General features: G+C 44.7%; 1 protein-coding gene across 3 annotated transcripts; it reads right to left on the bottom strand.

Annotated features, from left to right (window-relative positions):
• Positions 1 to 403: 403 nt before the first annotated feature.
• On the bottom strand, positions 404 to 19,528 carry LOC306914742 (kelch-like protein 24). 3 transcript variants are annotated; one of them, XM_079491925.1, is made up of 16 exons: positions 19,395 to 19,528; positions 17,316 to 17,509; positions 15,745 to 15,990; positions 15,503 to 15,634; positions 14,736 to 14,819; positions 13,620 to 13,895; positions 12,209 to 12,343; positions 11,357 to 11,551; positions 10,321 to 10,464; positions 9,917 to 10,079; positions 9,268 to 9,402; positions 8,346 to 8,486; positions 7,027 to 7,284; positions 6,430 to 6,582; positions 2,958 to 3,150; positions 404 to 2,282 (listed from the first exon to the last, which is right to left on the bottom strand). In XM_079491925.1, exons 2-16 carry the CDS (start codon positions 17,496 to 17,498, stop codon positions 2,093 to 2,095), a joined length of 2,628 nt encoding a protein of 875 aa, XP_079348051.1. In that variant the 5' UTR covers positions 17,499 to 17,509; positions 19,395 to 19,528; the 3' UTR covers positions 404 to 2,092. The 3 variants fall into 3 exon arrangements, with proteins under 3 accessions (XP_079348051.1, XP_079348052.1, XP_079348053.1); XM_079491926.1 differs by having other exon boundaries at positions 17,337 to 17,509; XM_079491927.1 differs by lacking the exons at positions 13,620 to 13,895; positions 14,736 to 14,819; positions 15,503 to 15,634.
• Between the last annotated feature and the right edge of the window lie 5,855 nt (positions 19,529 to 25,383).

Below are 25,383 nucleotides of genomic sequence, written 5' to 3'. Positions count from 1 at the left end.
GAGGGGAGACATTAGTTTTATAAGCCAGACACATTCCTGCTGGTTATTTTTAAGACGTAGGCCTACAGTACAGTACAGTACAGTACAGTACAGTACAGTCTTTGTATTGAGTTTGTGCTTGAAATGTACTGTAATTCTGCAAACTGTTAATACATATTTCAATCAATCAAACAGTACATCCGGTTGCCATTGGAGAGAAGTTTAGGAATAAGGTTAGTTTTATATTTTGATGCAAGTGAATACATAGATTCACACACCTCTTATATTGCAACACTTCCAATTCCAGAACAAATATTATGAATAATAATAGCCTAATAATTAATAGTTAATGCAGTGCAGAGGCTAAACACTGTTAACACAATATCCTGTAAAAGTACAATTAATGTAAGTCGCTGTTCTGTTTTCTGTCATTTTATTAAAAACATAATAAGTTGGTACAAGAAATGTACAGCATGAAAATATACATTTAATGTCTTCATACAAATGCTGTGGATTTAAAAAAAAATCTCATATACGTTGGGAGGGAAGCATTCACACACAATATACACACAGAGAGAGAGAGAGAGAGAGAGAGAGAGAGAGAGAGAGAGAGAGAGCAAGTAGGACGTGCAACATTGCTTTGGTCTACTCAGTGGCGATGCTTTAACATCTTGTTATACTTCACCATTTATAGATAACGAGGATTTACCACTGTTCATTCAACAGCCGTAGAGGAGGATTTACCACTGTTCATTCAACAGCCGTAGAGGAGGGTTTACCACGGTTCATTCAACAGCCGTAGGAGGGTTTACCACTGTTCATTCAACAGCCGTAGAGGAGGGTTTACCACTGTTCATTCAACAGCCGTAGAGGAGGGTTTACCACGGTTCATTCAACAGCCGTAGAGGAGGATTTACCACTGTTCATTCAACAGCCATAGAGGAGGATTTACCACGGTTCATTCAACAGCCGTAGAGGAGGATTTACCACGGTTCATTCAACAGCCGTAGAGGAGGATTTACCACGGTTCATTCAACAGCCGTAGAGGAGGATTTACCACGGTTCATTCAACAGCCGTAGAGGAGGGTTTACCACTGTTCATTCAACAGCCGTAGAGGAGGGTTTACCACGGTTCATTCAACAGCCGTAGAGGAGGATTTACCACGGTTCATTCAACAGCCGTAGAGGAGGATTTACCACGGTTCATTCAACAGCCGTAGAGGAGGATTTACCACTGTTCATTCAACAGCCGTAGAGGAGGGTTTACCACGGTTCATTCAACAGCCGTAGAGGAGGATTTACCACGGTTCATTCAACAGCCGTAGAGGAGGATTTACCACGGTTCATTCAACAGCCGTAGAGGAGGATTTACCACGGTTCATTCAACAGCCGTAGAGGAGGATTTACCACGGTTCATTCAACAGCCGTAGAGGAGGATTTACCACTGTTCATTCAACAGCCGTAGAGGAGGATTTACCACGGTTCATTCAACAGCCGTAGAGGAGGATTTACCACGGTTCATTCAACAGCCGTAGGAGGGTTTTGAATGTATCTAGTGTGCATTTCTACAGGTGGCAGTGGATCTTTGTCGTTTATGATGCTCATGAATGTTTGATACACAGCCTGTTTCTAGAGAAAATGTTTCCAGTTCAGGTTTAAAAACAAAAAAGAACTTCAGCGGTATAAAAACATCATAGGCTAGTACAGCAGCTGCAGGTAATCAAATGAATAATAGTCTGTTAGATTAAGGTGTGCCTCTAGTGCAGCGGTCCGGGGAACACATTGGTAGATCTGTTAGATTAAGGTGTGCCTCTAGTGCAGCGGTCCGGGGAACACATTGGTAGATCTGTTAGATTAAGGTGTGCCTCTAGTGCAGCGGTCCGGGGAACACATTGGTAGATCTGTTAGATTAAGGTGTGCCTCTAGTGCAGCGGTCCGGGGAACACATTGGTAGATCTGTTAGATTAAGGTGTGCCTCTAGTGCAGCGGTCCGGGGAACACATTGGTAGATCTGTTAGATTAAGGTGTGCCTCTAGTGCAGCGGTCCGGGGAACACATTGGTAGATCTCGGCTTACACAATGGAATAAAAATAAGTGGTCTGGAACGGGTGGGTTACCACTCATCATTGGAGTCTCCAGAAGGGGAATATTGAGCATCATAGTCTCCACATTCGAAGTCGTAACCATGATACCTCGGCAGCTTGAGAGACACACATCTGATACCGAAGCGAGCAGCCGTTGACTCTCCCGCCTTTTCCCACGTGTCCGTCTCTTCGCAGTAGCACTCGATCATTCTGGCATATCTAGACACGAACAGAGAGAGACCGACAGATGTGAAAGAAATGTCTCGTATGGACCAGAAGACACCATAGCATAAGCTACGGTACTTTCAACTTCCTGAGCACTTGCCTGTCGACTGCTGCTGACATACAAATGACACTACTAGTCCATTTGTGGGTGACGGACCAATCTTTATGGGTCACGAGTCACGACTGGACAAAGATTTTCTTTTTTTGAAAATATAAAAATATTTGTATAAATAAAAACATCTATGAAATTCCATGAATATAAAATAATTAAGAAGTAGTGAAAATCTACAAGCACGCGTCGCAAGCTTGTAGGATCCCCTATTTTCAGAAGTTTGGGTCCTGGTGCAAACGTCTAATCTCTCTTTTAGGCTAAAACGATTGGGAACCACTGACTTAGGGCTCCATTTTCGTCACCGCTAAAACCCTTATCCCTAAACTTCTTTTTTTCTTTTTTTTTTATAATTTTGAAAAACATTTTTGAATAGTTCAACTAGCCAATCTACATTGACACGTTGTGAGCTGGTAGACTGGCCATTTTAACTATTCAAAAATGTTTTGCAAAATAGGGGAAACAAAAGGGGTTTAGCGGTGACGAAAATGGAGCCCTTAGTGTCCAGAAGACACTTTTCCCCCCTCCCAGACATTCATGGAGCCGCTGCAGTGTCTTACCGGAAGTGATCATCGTAATTGCCCTGTATTGCCGTCCCTCCCAGTACGTAGATCTTTCCTTTGTCCACGACCGCGCTGTGCTTGTAGCGTCCTCCAAAGGGGGCACACATGGTCCACCGGTCGGTCTGCGGGTTGTAGCACTCCACCGTTTCTGCTATCACCTTGCCATACTCCTCGTGTTTATACAGACCACCTATCCACACACAGGGATTGACTGTTAGTGCCTTTCATTATGGGCCCAAACTACAGTCACAAGGACAAACTCCAGACTATGGGACAGGTCGATATTTAGAAAGAAAAAAAAGTGTAAACCTGGAGGAAAATAGGGAAGGGTTATGCCTTTTTAATCTCAGTCCAAGGGAAGGTCAGCTAATTTTACTTTGAGTCCATGACGATACGCCCGTCATCGTACCAAAACCTAACGTTCTCACGGAAGACGGTTGACTGGCCCTTAAATAGGCTACCCGCTGATATATTATTATATATCACTTAAAGAGTTAAGTCTTAAAAAGACAGAAAGAGTGGCAGTTGCATCTGCCGAAACGTTGGTTTCTTAACTCTTTAGATGTTTCTGCCGTGAGCTGGCACCACTACTAAGACTGGTGTGAGCTGGCTCCACTACTAAGACTGGTGTGAGCTGGCACCACTACTAAGACTGGTGTGAGCTGGCACCACTACTAAGACTGGTGTGAGCTGGCACCACTACTAAGACTGGTGTGAGCTGCACCACTACTAAGACTGGTGTGAGCTGGCACCACTACTAAGACTGGTGTGAGCTGGCACCACTACTAAGACTGGTGTGAGCTGGCACCACTACTAAGACTGGTGTGAGCTGCACCACTACTAAGACTGGTGTGAGCTGGCACCACTACTAAGACTGGTGTGAGCTGCACCACTACTAAGACTGGTGTGAGCTGCACCACTACTAAGACTGGTGTGAGCTGGCACCACTACTAAGACTGGTGTGAGCTGGCACCACTACTAAGACTGGTGTGAGCTGCACCACTACTAAGACTGGTGTGAGCTGCACCACTACTAAGACTGGTGTGAGCTGCACCACTACTAAGACTGGTGTGAGCTGCACCACTACTAAGACTGGTGTGAGCTGCACCACTACTAAGACTGGTGTGAGCTGCACCACTACTAAGACAGGTGTGAGCTGGCACCACTACTAAGACTGGTGTGAGCTGGCACCACTAAGACTGGTGTGAGCTGGCACCACTACTAAGACTGGTGTGAGCTGCACCACTACTAAGACTGGTGTGAGCTGCACCACTACTAAGACTGGTGTGAGCTGCACCACTACTAAGACTGGTGTGAGCTGCACCACTACTAAGACTGGTGTGAGCTGCACCACTACTAAGACTGGTGTGAGCTGCACCACTACTAAGACTGGTGTGAGCTGCACCACTACTAAGACAGGTGTGAGCTGGCACCACTACTAAGACTGGTGTGAGCTGGCACCACTAAGACTGGTGTGAGCTGCACCACTACTAAGACTGGTGTGAGCTGCACCACTACTAAGACTGGTGTGAGCTGCACCACTACTAAGACTGGTGTGAGCTGGCACCACTACTAAGACTGGTGTGAGCTGGCACCACTACTAAGACTGGTGTGAGCTGCACCACCACTAAGACTGGTGTGAGCTGCACCACTAAGACTGGTGTGAGCTGCACCACTACTAAGACTGGTGTGAGCTGCACCACTACTAAGACTGGTGTGAGCTGCACCACTACTAAGACTGGTGTGAGCTGGCACCACTACTAAGACTGGTGTGAGCTGCACCACTACTAAGACTGGTGTGAGCTGGCACCACTACTAAGACTGGTGTGAGCTGCACCACTACTAAGACTGGTGTGAGCTGGCTCCACTACTAAGACTGGTGTGAGCTGCACCACTACTAAGACTGGTGTGAGCTGCTCCACTACTAAGACTGGTGTGAGCTGCACCACTACTAAGACTGGTGTGAGCTGGCACCACTACTAAGACTGGTGTGAGCTGGCTCCACTACTAAGACTGGTGTGAGCTGCACCACTACTAAGACTGGTGTGAGCTGCACCACTACTAAGACTGGTGTGAGCTGCACCACTACTAAGACTGGTGTGAGCTGCACCACTACTAAGACTGGTGTGAGCTGCACCACTACTAAGACTGGTGTGAGCTGCACCACTACTAAGACTGGTGTGAGCTGCACCACTACTAAGACCGGTGTGAGCTGCACCACTACTAAGACTGGTGTGAGCTGCACCACTACTAAGACTGGTGTGAGCTGCACCACTACTAAGACTGGTGTGAGCTGCACCACTACTAAGACTGGTGTGAGCTGGCACCACTACTAAGACTGGTGTGAGCTGGCACCACTAAGACTGGTGTGAGCTGCACCACTACTAAGACTGGTGTGAGCTGCACCACTACTAAGACTGGTGTGAGCTGCACCACTACTAAGACTGGTGTGAGCTGGCACCACTACTAAGACTGGTGTGAGCTGGCACCACTACTAAGACTGGTGTGAGCTAGACCACCACTAAGACTGGTGTGAGCTGCACCACTAAGACTGGTGTGAGCTGCACCACTACTAAGACTGGTGTGAGCTGCACCACTACTAAGACTGGTGTGAGCTGCACCACTACTAAGACTGGTGTGAGCTGGCACCACTACTAAGACTGGTGTGAGCTGGCACCACTAAGACTGGTGTGAGCTAGACCACCACTAAGACTGGTGTGAGCTGCACCACTAAGACTGGTGTGAGCTGCACCACTACTAAGACTGGTGTGAGCTGCACCACTACTAAGACTGGTGTGAGCTGGCACCACTACTAAGACTGGTGTGAGCTGGCACCACTACAAAGACTGGTGTGAGCTGGCACCACTACTAAGACTGGTGTGAGCTGGCACCACTACTAAGACTGGTGTGAGCTGGCTCCACTACTAAGACTGGTGTGAGCTGCACCACTACTAAGACTGGTGTGAGCTGCTCCACTACTAAGACTGGTGTGAGCTGCACCACTACTAAGACTGGTGTGAGCTGCACCACTACTAAGACTGGTGTGAGCTGCACCACTACTAAGACTGGTGTGAGCTGCACCACTACTAAGACTGGTGTGAGCTGCACCACTACTAAGACTGGTGTGAGCTGCACCACTACTAAGACTGGTGTGAGCTGCACCACTACTAAGACTGGTGTGAGCTGGCACCACTACTAAGACTGGTGTTCGTTTAGCATCCTCCAGCACAATATTATTATATCACAACATAATTATATCGTTGACCTAAATGGCGTTATATCGACAATGATAGTATGATTTTAAAAAAATACTAGGCTTATGTCTTTTTCAGAAATGACTCTGAACATGTGGAAAAGTTTAGTGACTAAAGCACAACAAAAGGCTCTGTGATTAACCACGGTCGGTGCGATCGACCGTAGTGGGCATAAACATGTGACTACTTAAAGGTAAGGAAATAAGGTAAGATACCTGTAACGTAGATCTTTCCATTCAGAACACAAGCGGCTGAGTCTGTACGTGGAATCTGCATAGGAGCGAGTTGTGTCCACACGGAGGTTTTAGGGTTGTACTTGGCCAAAAGGCCACCTGGCTTGTTGTCGGGATAAAATTGTGGATCACCACCTAGAGTCCAGGAGGACACACACACACACACACGTCAAAACGTTATTCACCGCCAACAGGTGAAGCATGAATACGTAATAAAATAATACCAAAGTATATTTGTACGTTTTCAGTGAACCATTATGCTTGACATACACTAACGCTACATGTCAAAGTGTCCTTGGGCAAGACACTGAACCCTACATTGCCTTCAATGGGTCGGTCGGTGTGAGCTCGCCACCATTGGTGTGTGAATGTGGGAAGTGAGGACGCTGGCTTCGACTGTTCGCCGCTTCACCTCCCAATGTATGAATGAATGAACCATTGTAAAGCGCTTTGAGTAGGCACGTAGTGCATAGAAAAGCACTATAAAAATGCAATTCATTATTATTATTACTACATGAAAAACACAACCTCATGAAACCCAGCAGGCTGAACCTGCAGGTCCATGAATCTGTTCCATACCAATAAAATAGAGATGTCCGTCCAGTGCGACCACGTCACAGCTGCTAGGGTCGTAATGCTTTCCCGCTCCGGTATCCTTCTTCGGCCCCCTGGTCTCCACGCCCAGGTCACAGCTGTCAACACCGTAATGCGCTCCCACTCTGTCCTCCCCCATCACCTCCCAGGTGTCCGTGCTCGGGTCGTACCGTTCTATTGGGCAGTCACCCCCCATCCCCCACCCCCCCACTGCAAACATATATCCATCCAGCATCACCAGGCCTGTGGAAAAAAAAGATACAACATAATCGTTAGAAGGCCACACGTTCGTGTTGGACATGCATGGTCGTCGAGGCTATCCATTCATCCTTCCATCCATCCATCCATCTTCAACCGCTTATCCGTAGTCGGGTCGTGGGGGCAACAGCTCCACCAGAGTGCTCCAGACTTCCCTCTCCAGAGCAACATTAGTGACTTCCTCCTGGGGGATTCCGAGACGTTCCAAGGCCAGTGAGTCAATGCGTTTCCTCCAACTGCGTCTTGGTCTGCCCAGTGGGTCGTGATCCTTGGTCTGCCCCGGGGTCTCCTCGCAGTGGGACGTGCGTCGAGGACCTCCCTAGGGAGGCGCCCGAGAGGCATCCTAACCAGATGCACGAACCACCTCAGCTGACTCCTTTCCAGGCGAAGGAGCAGCGGTTCTACTCCGAGTCTCTCTTGTGTGACTAAACTTCTCACCCCATCTCTAAGGGAGAGCCAGCCACCCGTCGAAGAAAACTCATTTTGGCCGATTGTATTCGCGACCTTATTCTTTCGGTCATGACCCACACTTCATGACCATAGGTGAGAGTAGGAACGAAGATTGCTCGGTAGACAGAGAGCTTTGCCTTCTGGCTCAACTCTCTTTTCGTCACAACAGTGCGGTACAGCGACTACCGAGGCTAGGGTCCATTTATTTCAATGGATAATCCTGTCAGTGTTTCCACTAGAGGGAGGTAATCTATGATCAACCCAGAAACACATGTGACAGCCATGTGCTCGTAAAACTCCTTTTTATTCCCTGGTGGGGACAATGTTCTCTGCCTTGTTTGTGTGTCCTTTCCCCCTGAGAGACCATTCAATCTTGAATGGGCTCTAATCTAACTATGGATTACATGGACGGATTTTCAAACCGACTATTTTCACAAACGAATGTCTCGGTGTGCGATAGTAGTGAAGATGAATATTCTGTGACTACTTAAACCTGAGTAAACATACATCGATGTCAATTATGGCAGTCTGGGCTTTTTTGGTTAAATATTCTTGGCAGGGAAAGGGGGCTAAATTAGAATAGTTTGACAGCTTACTGAAGCAAGCGCGTTCCTCCTTCATGGAAGCCATCTTCATCCATTTTTCGTTCTGAGCATCGAAGCGCCACATGTCACTAGTGTCACTACCACGAAAATGACCCGGCCTGTCACATCCTCCAGCCAGATACAGAGTAGAGCCTATATGGTGGGAGAGGAGCAGAATTAAAACAATGACGTAAGCTTTCATTGTTAAAAAGAAATACATTGTTTCAAAATATGCATACACAACTTGAAATGTCTTCATATATCGCTGAAGAAATTCACAGAAATTCATCAAAATAGTTCCAGTGTGTGGTGATATAATAGAAGCTGCTGGGCGCTTATATTAAGCCATTTTAGCCGACGAGATCGAAAATGTTAAAACGTTAATAACTCTTGATCTAAATCATTCCGTCCAATTCTAAGAAAAGAAAAATGATGTGTTAGACGGCCCACCGCGGTCCCGTCGCTAGTCGCGTTATAATTAACTATACATCCCGTTGTTGTCGATCGCCTCGAGTGTTTTGGTATATTTGGCTGCTATAAATCGCTTGGCGCTATGATTTAATGTAATTGATTTAATGTAATTGATCTATGATTTAATGTAATTGATCTATGATTTAATGTAATTGCGGATTAAATAATCCCGGGCGTTCGGGGTGTTAAATACCTGTGGATTAACCCAGTTTTCTATTTATATAGCATCACTTTATTTTGTTGAATACTGTACATACTGTACAGAACCCCAAAAGGGGTTCCCACCCAGAATGGGTTAAGTTGTGTACTATTTTTATTTTACATCCATTTAATTACTTTTTCTTGTATGTCTTATTTGTTTGTACTTTGTGTATGGACCCGAGTCCGCTAATTTTAATTGAATTGAATTCAGAGGCAAGACAAAAGTTGATCAACAAGTCGATTGAGTCGACCAACTTCTCACCTGAGGCGACCATGGCAGGACTGTCCGTTTTCATGGGCAAGTCTTCAACTGTCCTCCACTCTTCTGTCAGGGGATCAAAGCTGTCAAATGTGTTGCTGCCTTTCCTTTTGCGCGTTTCTCCCACCACCACGATCACTGCATCCAGGGGGGGAGCAGGAGCAGGTCAGACAGAGTACATTCAAGAGTTTCAGAAAAAAAGAAACGAAGAAGCGCTACGTGGGTCCTTTATATGTAGAGAGAACTGTAGACAGGTGCTCTTTGGAGAGGGTTTCATATAGCAAAGCACAAGAGTTCTTAAAAAGTTCTATACCTTGAGTCAATGTCACTGTGGAAGGAGATATAAGGTGGCGAACTTAAAAGAGGGTCCAAGGCAGCTCTGTCCAGTAGAAGTAGAAAAATCCTTTATTTCATTGATTAGTTTACTTTAAATATTAAAAACACGACCAACGCGTTTCGGCCTGCATGGGCCTTCATCAGGGTCAACATTCAAGAGTTTATTTCATGAAAAGAGACCATATCTCACAGACAGGCATGCTGGCCTTTGGATAGATGTCGACTTTCAGCTCGTCACCTTTTAAAACACCAAGATATTTATTTTTTCCAAAAATAGCACGGCCGCATGCATGCAAGTGTTCAACAGGGTACCTACCAGTGGTACTGCGTGGGCGTGCTGTGTTAGAGTATGGCTGCTCCCCCTTGGCTTCAGAGATGAACCTCTGACAGCCCTGCTGTTCTTTCACCACATCCAGACTCTCAACCACAGTGTGGAGGTAGGAGGGACTGATGAGAGGCAGACGGATGTGCTCCAACACCTTCAAGAACACAGAACAATATTATATACAGCATAATGTGTTTCACCCAATATCCAGTTGGACTAGTAAATAATAAAAAAAACATGCAGAATACCAGCAAGTTACTTATAACACATTATAGACGTCAAGCAAGCAGTGGGCTCTGTTCTAGAAACTACCTTACATTTAGAAGACCCCTGACGTATCGACAGGCAGAGACCTCTGATTGTCTTACAAGGTGCGAGAATAAGAAATGACTGACCTGTCCAAAGCTCTGCTTGTGGGTAGGACACTTGTCTAACCACAGCATGGCAGCCTCAAACACCATGTCCTCCTCTGGAACATTCAGATGGTCACTGGAGAGAACCTCTGTCAGCCTTTCCACTGAGAGAGAGAGAAACTCCTCCTATTGGTAGAAGAGACTACGGTAGATTAGCTGATAGATGAAGACCCTGTTCTCATACTTGGGGCGGCGGTGGCTCAGGGGGTAGAGTGGCCACTAGGGGGCGGCGGTGGCTCAGGGGTAGAGTGGCCACTAGGGGGCGGCGGTGGCTCAGGGGTAGAGTGGCCACTAGGGGGCGGCGGTGGCTCAGGGGTAGAGTGGCCACTAGGGGGAGGCGGTGGCTCAGGGGTAGAGTGGCCGCTAGGGGGCGGTGGTGGCTCAGGGGTAGAGTGGCCACTAGGGGGCGGCGGTGGCTCAGGGGTAGAGTGGCCACTAGGGGGAGGCGGTGGCTCAGGGGTAGAGTGGCCGCTAGGGGGCGGCGGTGGCTCAGGGGTAGAGTGGTCACTAGGGGGCGGTGGTGGCTCAGGGGTAGAGTGGCCACTAGGGGGCGGCGGTGGCTCAGGCGGTAGAGTGGCTGGATGGTAACCGTAAGGTTGCCAGTTCAAACCCCCGGGCTCCTCCCAGAGTTAGTGTCGAAGTGTCCTTGAGCAAGACTCTGAACCCCTGATTGCTCCTGATGAGCTGGTCGGTGCCTTGCATGGTTTTCGCTGCCATCGGTGTATGAATGTGTGTGTGAATGGGTGGATGTAATGCACAATCTCTGTAAAGCGATTTGGATAAAGGCGCTATATAATTGCACCATTTACCATTTTATACTTGAAGTCACATTGTCTCGCCTGGAAGGTGTTCACTGGTGATAGATGATTTGTTTAGTGAAATGGACATGTGACTGTCGCTGAAATACATCTAATGTCTGTGAATGACTGTTTCTACTCAGGTCTGGTCGAGTAATACGTTTGTAAAACGAAGTTATAGCAGAAACCAAAAAAAACGTAGAAAGCATCAAATAACTGACCTGCTGGTATACGACACTGAAGTGTTCCTCCATGTAATGCATGCTTTTTGTCTGCAAGCCTTCACAGGAATGGGCCTCGGCGAAGCAGTACAGCTCCACACAGTTATTAATGTCCACAACATGTTGCACCATGTAGTCACAGCACTCCTTTTGAACAACCGCAACGTCAAACATCACCGAGGCTGCTAGCAGGGCCTGGAACAAATTAACAACATGTCTTTGTTAAGCACCGATATGGTAGCCTGGGTTCCAACCTGATTCGCTGCGTTCCGCAGATCTGAAAATGTCACTGCGCTACTCAGTCTGGACAGTCTCCTATTCTCCACACAGGTAGGCGGAACTGTTGGGACATATGAGGGTTGAAATGGAACCGTGGCTTCTGATTGGTCTGTGGTGCGGGTTGAGGAGAAACACCAGTTTGACATTATATCAATATGCACTGCGCAGCTACTGCATATTGTGGGGTGAGTCCTAAACTCACCCCACACAGCTGCTGCTGTTGTCCTGCGACACCCCCTTATCATTCACTAAACTCACCCCACACAGCTACTGCTGTTGTCCTGCGACGTCCCCTTATCATTCACTAAACTCACCCCACACAGCTACTGCTGTTGTCCTGCGACGTCCCCTTATCATTCACTAAACTCACCCCACACAGCCATCAGTTGTTTGCACTACTGAATGTGGCGCTGGCTATGTAACAGGTGACGTTATGAAATGCAATGAGTTTGCATGTTCTCCCCGTGTCCCCTAGAGTAGGTATCCTCACATGGTATCCTCACTTTTTTTTTGTTAAGAACCGATATAGGACAATAATGTTGAAAAGTAGGTTTATTATGCATTGTACATTACCTGCATATGTGCCTTTGTGGTGCACACCACACCAGTGTAGGCGTAGTTCACCAATACTCCAATGGTGTGAGGTTCTACTCCACTGATGGTCACTCTGTCCTGTGTGGACTCCCTCATACCAGACGTAAACATGGCCTGTGCACGTTGGAAAGGACAATGGTTTGAGTGTCCATGGGGGAGGGGGAATCACAAGGGCAGCGCTGGTAGTCCCCATGCCCTTTTCTGTCAATGGCCCAACTTCGTGGAAGGAACTCCAAAACTCCTTAAAACTGAGCTCCCTGCCATCCTTCGGTCAGTTCAAAGGAATGCTCCAGAACATTTTTCACAGTGATTGCTTCTGCTTCAATTGATTTATTTTACTGATGGTTGTTCTGTATAAAGTTCCTTTGTAATTTATCCTGATTTATAATGTTATTTTTTGACTGTACCTTGTGTATTGTAACCTCGCTCGGCTACGTTGAAAATGAGGGCTTGCCCTCAACTGTATTTTGTGTATTGTAACCTCGGCTACGTTGAAAATGAGGGCTTGCCCTCAACTGTATTTCCGAGTATAAATAAAGGTGATGATGCCCCTAATAAAATAAATAGTCACAAAACTTCTCCTTTTCACATCCGCTACATTAATTAAGGTTTCGATGATTGACATGAAAAACAATGCAACAAACAATCGCAATTACGATTATTATTTTTTGCATTGACCATTGGAACGTTACAATTTGTTTGCCTTATATGCTTGCTATTATAAAAAAAATGTATGGCCATTTTTCAACATGGAAACGATTGACAAAAAACATCATTGTGATAAGCCTATCTCACAGAATTTCCCCACCCCCCTTAATACGCCCCCTTTTGGGGTTAGTGGTGATAGCGTGACGTCACTCCATAGACGCTACATGTTAACAGAGGTAATTTAAGAAGTCTACAACTTTTGTTTTCTCAAGGTAAGGTTTGTTCTATCTGTTCGAGCTGATTTACCATCTTGTTTGCTTCATAATAATATTGGTCTGTCACATTTTTACATTAGAAAATGTACTTAGATTCTCCAGAGAAAAAAACGTGTAAATGCTAATGTTAAAGACGCCACTATTTACCGGAAGTGGGCGTGAAAAGCGGGCTGTGAGATAGGCCTATTATCTCCAACTGTGATTAGGTGATTAATATGTAATCACTGTGACATGCCTACCCTGATGTACATTAATATGTAATCACTGTGACATGCCTACCCTGATGTACATTAATATGTAATCACTGTGACATGCCTACCCTGATGTACATTAATATGTAATCACTGTGACTTGCCTACCCTGATGTACATTGTGTAAACAATTCATTGACATAATCAGTTCAGATCAGTTCATATAAAAGCCAAGTTAAGAACACTACAGCAGGTCAATAAATGTAAATGCATTACCTCAAAGTAAGGACTGAAGGAGGCCAGGACAGCGCGATGGCAGGGGACCTCCTGTCCCTCACAGCACAGAATCACATCACACAAGACACTGTTGAGACGCAGCCTGTTGAGACCATCTAACACCTTCCTGGAATTGTGTTGGTCCCAATAATTCCCAATCTCCGATGGAGGTTGATGCATAAACATGGTACCTAGAGCCGGATGCTCTGGGTCCACATACACGACAGCGCCTCTCTCCTCTCCCCTCAGCGGGAGACCGGTGGCCTCTCGGTTCTCCTGAAGTGCAAAAAGAAAGCAAGAAAATAAATGTATCTGTAGAGCACCTTTCGCAGACAATCACAAAGTGCTTTAACAACAATAAAAGTAACAAAAATAAGGCAACATTTTTATAAAAATAAAACAATCAACATTTAACCAAGCCGGTGAAATTGAACAAAGGAAAACAGGATTGTGTTACAACACAGAATCTTGTAGTCAACTAGGGTTATAAAAGGCATGTCTGAAAAGGCTAAAAGTTTTTAGGAGTCCTTTAATAAAAGTGTCCACAGAGACCTCAGTTCTTAGGTGGAAGGGGAGCTCATTCCATAGCCTAACCACAACATCCAGAGGTAGATGCATAATTAGGTGTGATGCGATCAGGTTTTTGGGGGACCGATCCCGATCCCGATTTTCTTTTCTCACGATCGGCCAATACAGATAACCGATTTTGTGCATAAGGGGCAAATTTGAATATTTCCAAGTGTGAATTAGGATGTTCTGTGCTTAAACAATGCAATACTGCCCCATCAAAGTTGGTGTTGTGTCTTTAGATATTGTCAATTACTTGCATGAGAAGGAGAGAGGTGGTGGAGTTAGCTGTTTTAGCAGACAGTTTGAGGGTCCAATGGAGTTAAGGTTTTGTCCAATGCGTTTTTTACTACTTTCCATTGGTTCAATATTTTCAAAACAACACACAGACATAAAGGGTGTTCAATAGCACTGATTTATGGAATAAAATCAAACCTCAAAAATGGAGTTATGAGGTTTCCTCTGAAAAGCAATGCCATCCATCTTCCCCTCCCAAACAGCAACAATACGCCCCAAACCCTCTCAATATGAAAAGCAACAAATCCCTACCCAACGTTTGATGTCCTTCATGTAGTCACAGCAGGCCTTTCGAACAGCCGCGATTTCCAACAAGTCTGACGCTGCCAGCAGGGCCTATAGAACAAATGAAGAAAACAATGAATGTAAGCACTGATGCTATGTAGGACAAACATGGAGACAATGAGGTTTATGATGACGGTAACTAGGCATGTAATGATATATCGTATATATCGATATATATATATTGATATTAATCCCGACGATATATATGATCGATTGAATAAATATAAAAATCGATTACAAAATAATAATAATTATTATTATTAGGGGGGCTGCTTTTGGAGAGAAATGAGACAGACTCCATGCAGTCACTTTCAGTTGTAGAAGCCTGCAGAGGGGAGCTGTGTGTCTGACTGTGCCCAGGTGATGGTCGTTGATGCTCATTAATACATCAAGGAAGGCAATTATGTTTCTGCACTGTCAAATAGGTCTACATCTATTCTCAGATGTCATCAAAGAAAGCTTTTTACTAGGTTCTAAACAAGAAAGCATGTTTACAGTTGTTGCACAGAAATTAAGTAATTTGACATGAAAAGTAATGATACTTTAGCGATGTAGTTAAATACAAATAGCCTGGGGGGGGGGGGGGGGGGGGAATAATAAAAAAGATTTTTCAGTCATTTGTCTGGAAAGTTTTGTGTTTAAAATATCGTGAAAAATCGTATCGTGAACCTCATATCGTGATACGTATCGTATCGTGAGTTGAGTGTATCGTATTCTTAGTGGCAACACATTACCTGTGCATTATCAGCGCAGAAGGACACCGTATATGTGTAGGCGTAGTTCACCAGCAATGCAATCATCTGGGGTTCCTCTCTGATGGTCACTCTGTCCTGTGTGGACTCCTCCGTGCCAGATGTAAACATGGCCTGTTGGAAAGCAGAACGTTTGGCTTCAAATGTCCATAGTTTAGGTCTTACTTAATGTATGCCCCAGACCAGACGGCCCGATTACTTGAATTGAACTTGGATTAATTTACCTCAAAGTAAGGGCTGAAGGAGGCCAGAACAGCACGGTGGCAGGGGACCTCCTGTCCCTCACAGCACAGAATCACATCACACAAGGTACGGTCGAGACGCAGCCTGTTGAGAGCATCAAAGATCTTGTCCCGCTCGCCGCCCCACGGAGTCATACGCACACTGATGTCCCCCTCCTGGAGTGCAACGTCAGCACCACCCAGAGGGCAGGGGGGTGAACTGCAGGCTTCCTGTGCTGCTGGACCAGCCTGTATGACAGTAGTGGACGGACAGTGAGAGTCGACTCGCGACGAGACCAGCATCAGAAAACATCTTCTTAATTAAGTTAATGTGTGATTAATGTTATACAATTATAGTTTACTCAATTATAAATAGTAGCAGGAAACATTTTGTAAATCTTCTCAAGGAATGTCTTGAATTTTAAAAAAAGGTGTATGAGGACGTTCAGGTAAACCTGTTGTTGTCATGCAAATGATCTGGGGGTAATTGGCACGTCGCGAATGAAGGGGGAGGGGCGTGGCGTTCCGCTCACCGCCAGTAAACCCGTTTACTGGATTTTGGTGCTTGGTGCCTCTTGCTGCATATTCTAGGGCAGGGGTTCTCAACCTGTGGGGGGGGGGGGGGGGGGGTGTCCCCACATGGTTTTGGGGGGTTCCCAGATGACAGTGAAGTGATAATTTAAGGCTAATTTAAGGCTTTTAAAAGTCCAGTTTTGGGTGAAGAGGTGACCACCGAAAACACTGAGCCGCGGTGGTCACCGCTCACACAACACATCTCTCTGTTTTTACTAACCACGTTTTGGTGGTCACCTCTTCACCAAAAACTGGACTATGAATAGGACTTAAGACCGTTATGCATGTTGCGGTCTTGCATAGTAATGCCATTGATTTAGCACAGCTGTGAGGCAGACAGACTTGGGGGTAGGGGAGTGTGAACGACTTCTCTACAGCATTGTTAAAGGAGGCTAGTGAAGTCTGTCTTGTCTGGACATGCCCTTATTAGATTACAAAGGAGTGATCAATGCTACGCATAGCTGTGGGTTTGAGAGGCAGGGTGTGCTATTGTGCTATGGGAAACGGGACATGCATGAACGAAGCAAAATAAAATCTCAAGACTGAAGACCTGAAAATGTAACATGTTTTAGGTATGTGAACATTCTAATGTAACATGTTTTAGGTGTGTGAACATTCTAAACCTACTGTTGATGCCGTTCTAAGGGCCGATTCATATTCATACTAATGTTCAGTAGCACCGAAGAGCCGACTTTAGGACGGTACCCGCCCCCCGAACCTAAAATGATGTCACATTGTAGGCTCTACAGAGCTGAACCGACTTTTATTCGGCTCTAAAATAGGAGTATGAATCGTCCATAACAGCCGACCGGCTGCAGAAATCACATATTCGAGGCATTATAAGCTCTTTGCTTTTATGACATTTCTGAGACCAATCATGTTCCTGGAAGATGCTTCTAAACTTGTATTCTATTGCTAGTTTGATCACTTAGTTCAAATACGAAATACGAAAATAGCCAATCTAAAATGGTAAATGGTGCATTTATATAGCACACACTCACATGGTCAGTGTCCAGTCTCACATGGTCAGTGTCCAGTCTCACATGGTCAGTGTCCAGTCTCATCCTCTTGGCAACCTTTGGTGATTCTCTCTGGCAGGCAACCGCAGCATCCAGGTCCAGGATGTTGTCAGCCATGGCTGAGGTACAGCGTGGTGGAGAGAGGATATACGTATATGTTCTCATGTCGAGAAAGCCTTTTGAATTTAATTGAGAGAACACACAACATTACTATTTACATGGTAAAAAAAAACGGTGGTTTAACCGTTTAACTCGTGGCTGAGGTGAGGTGGAGAGAGAACACACTACATTACTGTTACATGTGGTTTAACTCATGGCTGAGGTGAGGTGAGGTGGAGAGAGAACACACTACATTACTGTTACATGTGGTTTAACTCATGGCTGAGGTGAGGTGGAGAGAGAACACATTACATTACTGTTACATGTGGTTTAACTCATGGCTGAGGTGAGGTGGAGAGAGAACACACTACATTACTGTTACATGTGGTTTAACTCATGACTGAGGTGAGGTTAGTGGTGGAGAGAGAACACACTACATTACTGTTACATGTGGTTTAACTCAGGGGTTCTCAACATTTTGGGCTGGGGGGGACCCACCCACCCCGGAATTTCGGAAATGCTTTGGCCATGTCTCACGATAATGAATGAGAGGGAAATGGATTCAAGGCTCGAATCCTTGAAATTAGTTCAAACAAGACGTTCAGTCTTTGGTTTAATTTAAGTTTGTCTCTGTTCCACCAGTTCCTAGTTATTTTTTTTATTTTTTTTAACTCACTGCTTATTAATTTACTCGTCTTCTCTTCAGTGGTGGAAAGTAACTAAGTAGGTTTACTCAAGTATTGTACTTACTGTACCCAATTGAGATATTATTATTTTTTACTTTACGGCAGTATTTCCAGTTCAGTACTTGTATTACTTCTACTCCACTAGGAGGCAGATACTTTTACTCCACTACAATTTATTGAAGATTATAGTCATTATAACAAAACATACATTAACATTAACCACTTCAGCCCTATTATATATTACATATATATTATATATTACATATATAATATTATATATACAATGAGACACATTGGGAGTTTGGATTGGGATTTGTAGCCATGGTTCACATGACGCTCGTACTTAAGTCATGTTGCAGGGCTAGTAGTAGCCCCATATGTGCCCTCTCCCTACGCTCATTCTGTAGCTCCGAGATGAGGTCACACACAGGGCCCCTCCCACCCCGTTCAGAAACGGCGCATGTTTCCACAAAGAACGATTCTTACCCTTTTCTAAACAATTAATCCAAAACGTGAAGGGGCAGAAAGGGTTTACACTAATTCAAATTTAGCAACGTCCAAGAAAATCCAACTTTAAACGGTTACACGAGCGTCTAGCGGTTGTTTAGCATGTTTTTCAAGGAAGTTGAAAACCTTTAGCGCCTCCCCGGCGCCTCCCCTGGGCGAAAATTTCCAACTGACTTCAGTTCACTCGACATGCACGCGCACACGCACGAATCCCTTGATAAACATGGAAGCGGCTGACTAAACCAACCGCTGTAACGCTCGTAACCGTTTAAACTCTGATTTTCTTGGACGTTGGTAAATTTGAATTAGTGTAAACCCTTTATGCCCCTTCACGTTTTGGATTAATCGTTTAGAAAAGGGTAAGAATCGTTCCTTGTGGAAACATGCGCCGTTTATGAACGGGGTGGGAGGGGCCCTGTGTGTGACCTCAACTCGGAGCTACAGAATGAGCGTAGGGAGAGGGCACATATGGGGCTAGGCTAGTAGATTTGCTATTTTCAAAAGATTCTCTTTTTAAAACATTGATTGTATTATAGGCTACATTTGAAAACGTGCGTGTTTGCGAGTACTTCAAGAAGATACTTTGGTACTTTTACTAACAACACACATGATAGAAACGGGAACAAACGTAAACAACAATAAATAAAAACAACACGTAAAACAATCCTCGTGGTTCTGCTTACAAATCTACATGATAAATGAGTTCCAACCGAGTGTCTACAACACACAGACATACATAATAATGAAGTAAACAATGCAATATACTCACTTTTAGAAGGTTTTAGAGTCAAACAGCTGCTCAGTGCTTCCTTCGACGCGGCTATACTGTTCAAAGCAGTGGTGCAACCACTAAATGTGTCCTCCTGGAAACACAACACACACTACACAGTTCCTTCCAGACACGCACAAACGTCCTGGTGGTGACGCCCCGCCTGCCTCTGATTGGCCCACCGACACTGCCTGTTAAAGTACATTAATTACGTTTACTAGCCTGGCGTTGGCCAGACAGATGTCAGATAACATGAATTCACTGACATAGTGAATACACGTTATGTGTCTGGCCAACTCCAGACTAGTACGTTTTTATTTGTATTTTCCCTTTTTACCTCCTCTATGATGATTTCCTGTTCTTGGCTATCTAGAAGTCATGTATATTTGTAACATATTTGTAAATGTTATGATGAATTGAACATGCTGGACCCTATTGTAAACAAGTGTAATGCTTTATGGTGTCGTCCCACAGTTAACAGTTTTGTATTGAGTTGTGCTTGAAATGTACTGTAATTCTCCAATCTGTAAATACATTCTTCAATCAATCAATCAATCAATCAGTTTTGGTTAAAACATAACGTTTTTTTGTTAAGAGGTTAAATCACTATGTAAGGGATAATGTCTGGCTAGGTGGTCATTATCCTATAGTCTTAAAGAATAGATTCTTCCCTCATGGATGGTGAAAACAAAACATGATTAAGATGTAAATTAAAATAAAACCAAAACCCAAACATATCATGCCAGTTAAATCACCTACACACACTGGCTTCACCATACAGCAAGGAGCTGTGTGACAATAAATGCAGCAACATACACATACATCATGGCTATAACATAAAACGTGTTATAGAATAGTAGACTAGGCTATATGGCAAGTGATTGGATTAGTTAAAAATATAAAAACAAAGTAAATCAAATGACAGTAAATAAATATAGACTATTTTCAATTAAAACCTCTTCACTCAGTGAAAGATACAGTACAAATCCTTTGATGAGCTAACTTGCCCACTAGATGGCACTGCTGTCCTTTCATCTGCTCTCATACGCCATCATCTGAAAATAGTTAATCAGTGCAGAGGCTAAACACTGTTAACACAATATCCTGTAAAAGTCAAATTAATGCAAGTCACTGTTCTGTTTTCTTTCATTTTATTAAAAACATAATAAGTTGGTACAAGAAATGTACAGCATGAAAATATACATTTAATGTCTTCATACAAATACTGTGGATTAAAAAAAAATATCATATACGTTGGGAGGGAAGCATTCACACACAATATACAGAGAGAGAGAGAGAGAGAGAGAGAGAGAGAGAGAGAGAGCAAGTAGGACGTGCGACATTGCTTTGGTCTACTCACAGTGGCGATGCTTTAACATCTTGTTATACTTCACCATTTATAGATTTTTATATTCAGTATTAGGAGTGTATCTACAACGAGGATTTACCACTGTTCATTCAACAGCCGTAGAGGAGGGCTTTTTATGTGTTTTGTACAGATAATCGCTTAAGCCGAAGCGAAAAAATTACCGACATAGTAGCTCCCAATCCATCGTCTAGATCGGCTATGGTTGGCGCTCGTCTCTGTCATACGACACAGTATGGTTTAGTCTTTGCCTCATTCCAAAGGCAATCATTTGATGACCGGCAGAGTCTCATACTGCCGTCATTAAATTATTGGCTTCGGAAAAAAATTTTTTTTAAACTTTTTCTCCTTTAACCTGAACTGGAAAACGTATCTACAAAACCAGCCTAGAATTTCACCGGCCTTTGAGCAAACATACATGAGACAGAAGCAGTTGATTGATGGAAGGATAGTCTCAAACATACATGAGACTGAAGCAGTTGATTGATGGAAGGATAGTCTAACATACATGAGACTGAAGCAGTTGATTGGTGGAAGGATAGTCTCACGTAGCAGTTGATTGATGGAAGGATAGTCTCACGTAGCAGTTGTTTGATGGAAGGATAGTCTCTAACATACATGAGACTGAAGCAGTTGTTTGATGGAAGGATAGTCTCAAACATACATGAGACTGAAGCAGTTGATTGATGGAAGGATAGTCTCAAACATACATGAGACTGAAGCAGTTGTTTGATGGAAGGATAGTCTCAAACAGACATGAGACTGAAGCAGTTGATTGATGGAAGGATAGTCTCACGTAGCAGTTGATTGATGGAAGGATAGTCTCACGTAGCAGTTGATTGATGGAAGGATAGTCTCACGTAGCAGTTGATTGATGGAAGGATAGTCTCACGTAGCAGTTGATTGATGGAAGGATAGTCTCACGTAGCAGTTGATTGATGGAAGGATAGTCTCACGTAGCAGTTGATTGATGGAAGGATAGTCTCACGTAGCAGTTGATTGATGGAAGGATAGTCTCACGTAGCAGTTGATTGATGGAAGGATAGTCTCTGGAGCAGTTGATTGATGGAAGGATAGTCTCACGTAGCCAGACAACTATTCCACAATCTCCGAATGCAGTATATAGAGTCTGGAACTATAACCTCCCAGAATCAGAGTAAGGAAGCTGCCATTTCCGTTCACGAAAATACATTTTAAACTATCTTTACATTTGTTTTCATTTCTGCTAAGCAGCAAGCTATATATGCGTAGATTATCTCGATTTATATTAGGATGAATTTGTGCGACTGTAAAGACAAAAACGGAAGTGGGGAGGAGGCTTCACTTCCGCTTTATCGCCTGCTCATGATCAGAGCATCCGTTCTCCAGACTGTATGGGCCGATTCATACTCCTATTTTAGAGCCGAATAAAAGTGGGTTCGGCTCTGTAGAGCCTACAATGTGACATCATTTTAGGTTCGGGGGGGCGGGTACCGTCCTAAAGTCGGCTCTTCGGTGCTACTGAACATTTCTGACGAGCCGAAATCATTTCGGCACTACAGCGCCGAAACAGCGGTAAAATAGGAGTATGAATCGGCCCTAAGACGGAAGCATTTATATTTGACTCATGATCAGAGCTTCCTTCTCCAGACTGTATGACGGAAGCAGATGCAAATTGCGAGAGGCAACAGTCTGGCCACGCGACTCGCGAGACTAATGGAAGGATAATAACAGTCATGTCATGTGACTTGATAGAGGAGCCTTATTGGTTCAGTGCAGGTTCCCAGTCTTTAGTAGAAAGTAAAGTCTTACATGACAATAATAATAAAGCAATAATGTTTGCCTCTACAATAATTCAGATTGGGAAGCCTTTAAGTGCTTTAGTTCAGTGGAGTGAGATTTCTTTCAATTCATTCAATCAAACCATCCTATAATCATTACAGGACAGACTTTATAGTGTTGATATTAACTTTAAGTATTTTGCTGGCAAAATAAACATTCTCTCAGAAAAAACAAAACAAGGATGATGATCTTATGATCGTAGACGATTTCCTTGACATGGCTGTTCAGTTTCCCAGACCAGATTTGTGGCACTGTTTCAAAAAAGTGCCCCAGTTCAAATATGATTATCTTGGGGGGTTCCCCAGTTCAAATATGATTATCTTGGGACGTTATTCCCAGTTCAAATATGATTATATTTGTGGCCTGAATGGTTTGGGAACCCTTGGTGTGGAGTGAAGTGTTGTGTTTGTAATAAGAGAAGAAAGCTGGCCGGCTACCACCAGTGACCCAACGTCGCCTCTTTGTCGTAATAAAACCAGACCTGATGGAATTCCCCGTCCATTTCTCCCTGCCTGTCTGTGAAACCCATCCACAGTGAACGAGGAAACACTAGTTCCCTGGGAGGAGCGCACGGTTTGTTTAAACCTCAGACGTTGGTCATTAACTACATTTACTGTTGTTCATTAATCATTAACCAATATAGTTCCAGTTCCCAGACTGTTCCCATCATACTTTGATTGAGTGGCTTAGCAGCAGATCTGAATCTGAAACACATGTGGTGTTGTGTGTCTCCCACATGTGGCTGAGTTAGGATTAGGAACCAAATGGACCCTTACGGGTCTGTATAACTCTGAGAGTGTGCAAATGGAACCAAATGTTACCCTTACAGTACAATCTGTAACTCCTGACTGAGAATGTATGTGGGCCTGTAAGGGCTCCAAAAACAGGTCGCCCGGAGCGGTGAAGGCCAAAGAGCCCAGCGGGTCCACGTCTCCCAAGAGGCCCGAGCGAACCACAGCAAGCCGCCTTCGTTTTAAATGGTCCCCCATTAGCACGTCGGCAAAGCCGTTCTAATCGGCCCGGAGTTGCGTTAAGGTCTAGGGTTTGATTCCCGTTGGGGACGCTGTGGGCGGAGCTGGGGGCGTGTTCTCTCCTCCGCGTCATCAGCGCCCATACCCGAAAGGGCCTTTCTGTGTGGATGTTCTCCCTGTGTCCCCTAGGGTAGGTACCCTCACAAAAAACATGCAGTAATCCTGGTCTCTAAACTGCCTCCCCCTAGCCAGCCTGATGGAGGGGAAAGGAACTGGTCGGAATAACGTGTTCCTTCCACGCCCCCCCCCCCCCCCCCCCCCTCCTGTCAGGTGAAAAGAAGCAGCTTGGACTCCTCATGCATTGAAGGAGGCATGTCGGTCAGTCCGTTGCTCTCCCCAGGTTGGCAGAGGAAGTGTAGCGCCCAGGATTACATTAGATAATTGACACTGGGTGAAAAAGAAATGGGTTACAAAAATTGTGGAATAAAAAATCAAAGAGGATATCGAAATCATATTGGACACCGACAGCCCGGACACCTTCTGTCATGAACGTTTAGTACCAGGGACATGTTCAGATGGGGGTCCCTGGTACTAAACATGTTCAGATGGGGATCTGAACATGTTTAGTACCAGGGACCCCCATCTGAACATGTTTAGTACCAGGGACCCCCATCTGAACATGTTTAGTACCAGGGACCCCCATCTGAACATGTCTGACTCTACACAGACAGCAGACAGGAGACACGTTACCCCACCGGGCGAGTCCGAATCAAAGACAAACATGGCAATGTTGTCCTGGACCAGATCGCCACGGACGGATGGTTCTCAACCTTTTCGATTTCATTCGACCCCATTAGTGTCACACATACAAATGGAACCAAATGGACCCTTACAGTACAAGTCTGTAACTCTGAGAGTGTACAAATGGAACCAACAACCAACCAACAACTGGGTCCATTTGGTTCCATTTGTACACTCTCAGAGTTACAGACCTGTAAGGGTCCATTTGTACACTCTCAGAGTTACAGACCTGTAAGGGTCCATTTGTACACTCTCAGAGTTACAGACCTGTAAGGGTCCATTTGTACACTCTCAGAGTTACAGACCTGTAAGGGTCCATTTGTACACTCTCAGAGTTACAGACCTGTAAGGGTCCATTTGTACACTCTCAGAGTTACAGACCTGTAAGGGTCCATTTGTACACTCTCAGAGTTACAGACCTGTAAGGGTCCATTTGTACACGCTCAGAGTTATAGACCTGTAAGGGTCCATTTGTACACTCTCAGAGTTATAGACCTGTAAGGGTCCATTTGTACACTCTCAGAGTTACAGACCTGTAAGGGTCCATTTGTACACGCTCAGAGTTATAGACCTGTAAGGGTCCATTTGTACACTCTCAGAGTTACAGACCTGTAAGGGTCCATTTGTACACTCTCAGAGTTACAGACCTGTAAGGGTCCATTTGTACACTCTCAGAGTTATAGACCTGTAAGGGTCCATTTGTACACTCTCAGAGTTATAGACCTGTAAGGGTCCATTTGTACACTCTCAGAGTTACAGACCTGTAAGGGTCCATTTGTACACTCTCAGAGTTACAGACCTGTAAGGGTCCATTTGTACACGCTCAGAGTTATAGACCTGTAAGGGTCCATTTGTCCACTGTACAGTTAAATCAACACTGAGGACTGGGGCCCCGGATATAAAATAAAAAGGTGTTAAAATGGGGTCAGTGACTGGAGAGAGTGGTCAGGCAACCAGACACATCTGCATTAAGACATCACATGACCTACTATCTACAAATAGCTCCATTAGGGGCTGTTTATTATGAGTG

Source organism: Electrona antarctica (assembly GCF_951216825.1).
Source record: "Electrona antarctica genome assembly, chromosome: 22".
NCBI lineage: Eukaryota > Metazoa > Chordata > Actinopteri > Myctophiformes > Myctophidae > Electrona > Electrona antarctica.
This window is presented reverse-complemented; position numbering and strand designations above follow the sequence as displayed.

Excerpts from the sequence above, each read along its gene's own strand:
- LOC306914742 (XM_079491925.1), bottom strand. The coding sequence starts at position 17,498 with ATGAGAACATATACGTATATCCTCTCTCCACCACGCTGTACCTCAGCC. Across the intron at positions 14,820-15,502 it reads TCTGCGCTGATAATGCACAG|GCCCTGCTGGCAGCGTCAGA; the intron begins GTAATGTGTTGC and ends TTTGTTCTATAG. Across the intron at positions 12,344-13,619 it reads CCTTCAGTCCTTACTTTGAG|GCCATGTTTACGTCTGGTAT; the intron begins GTAATGCATTTA and ends CAACGTGCACAG.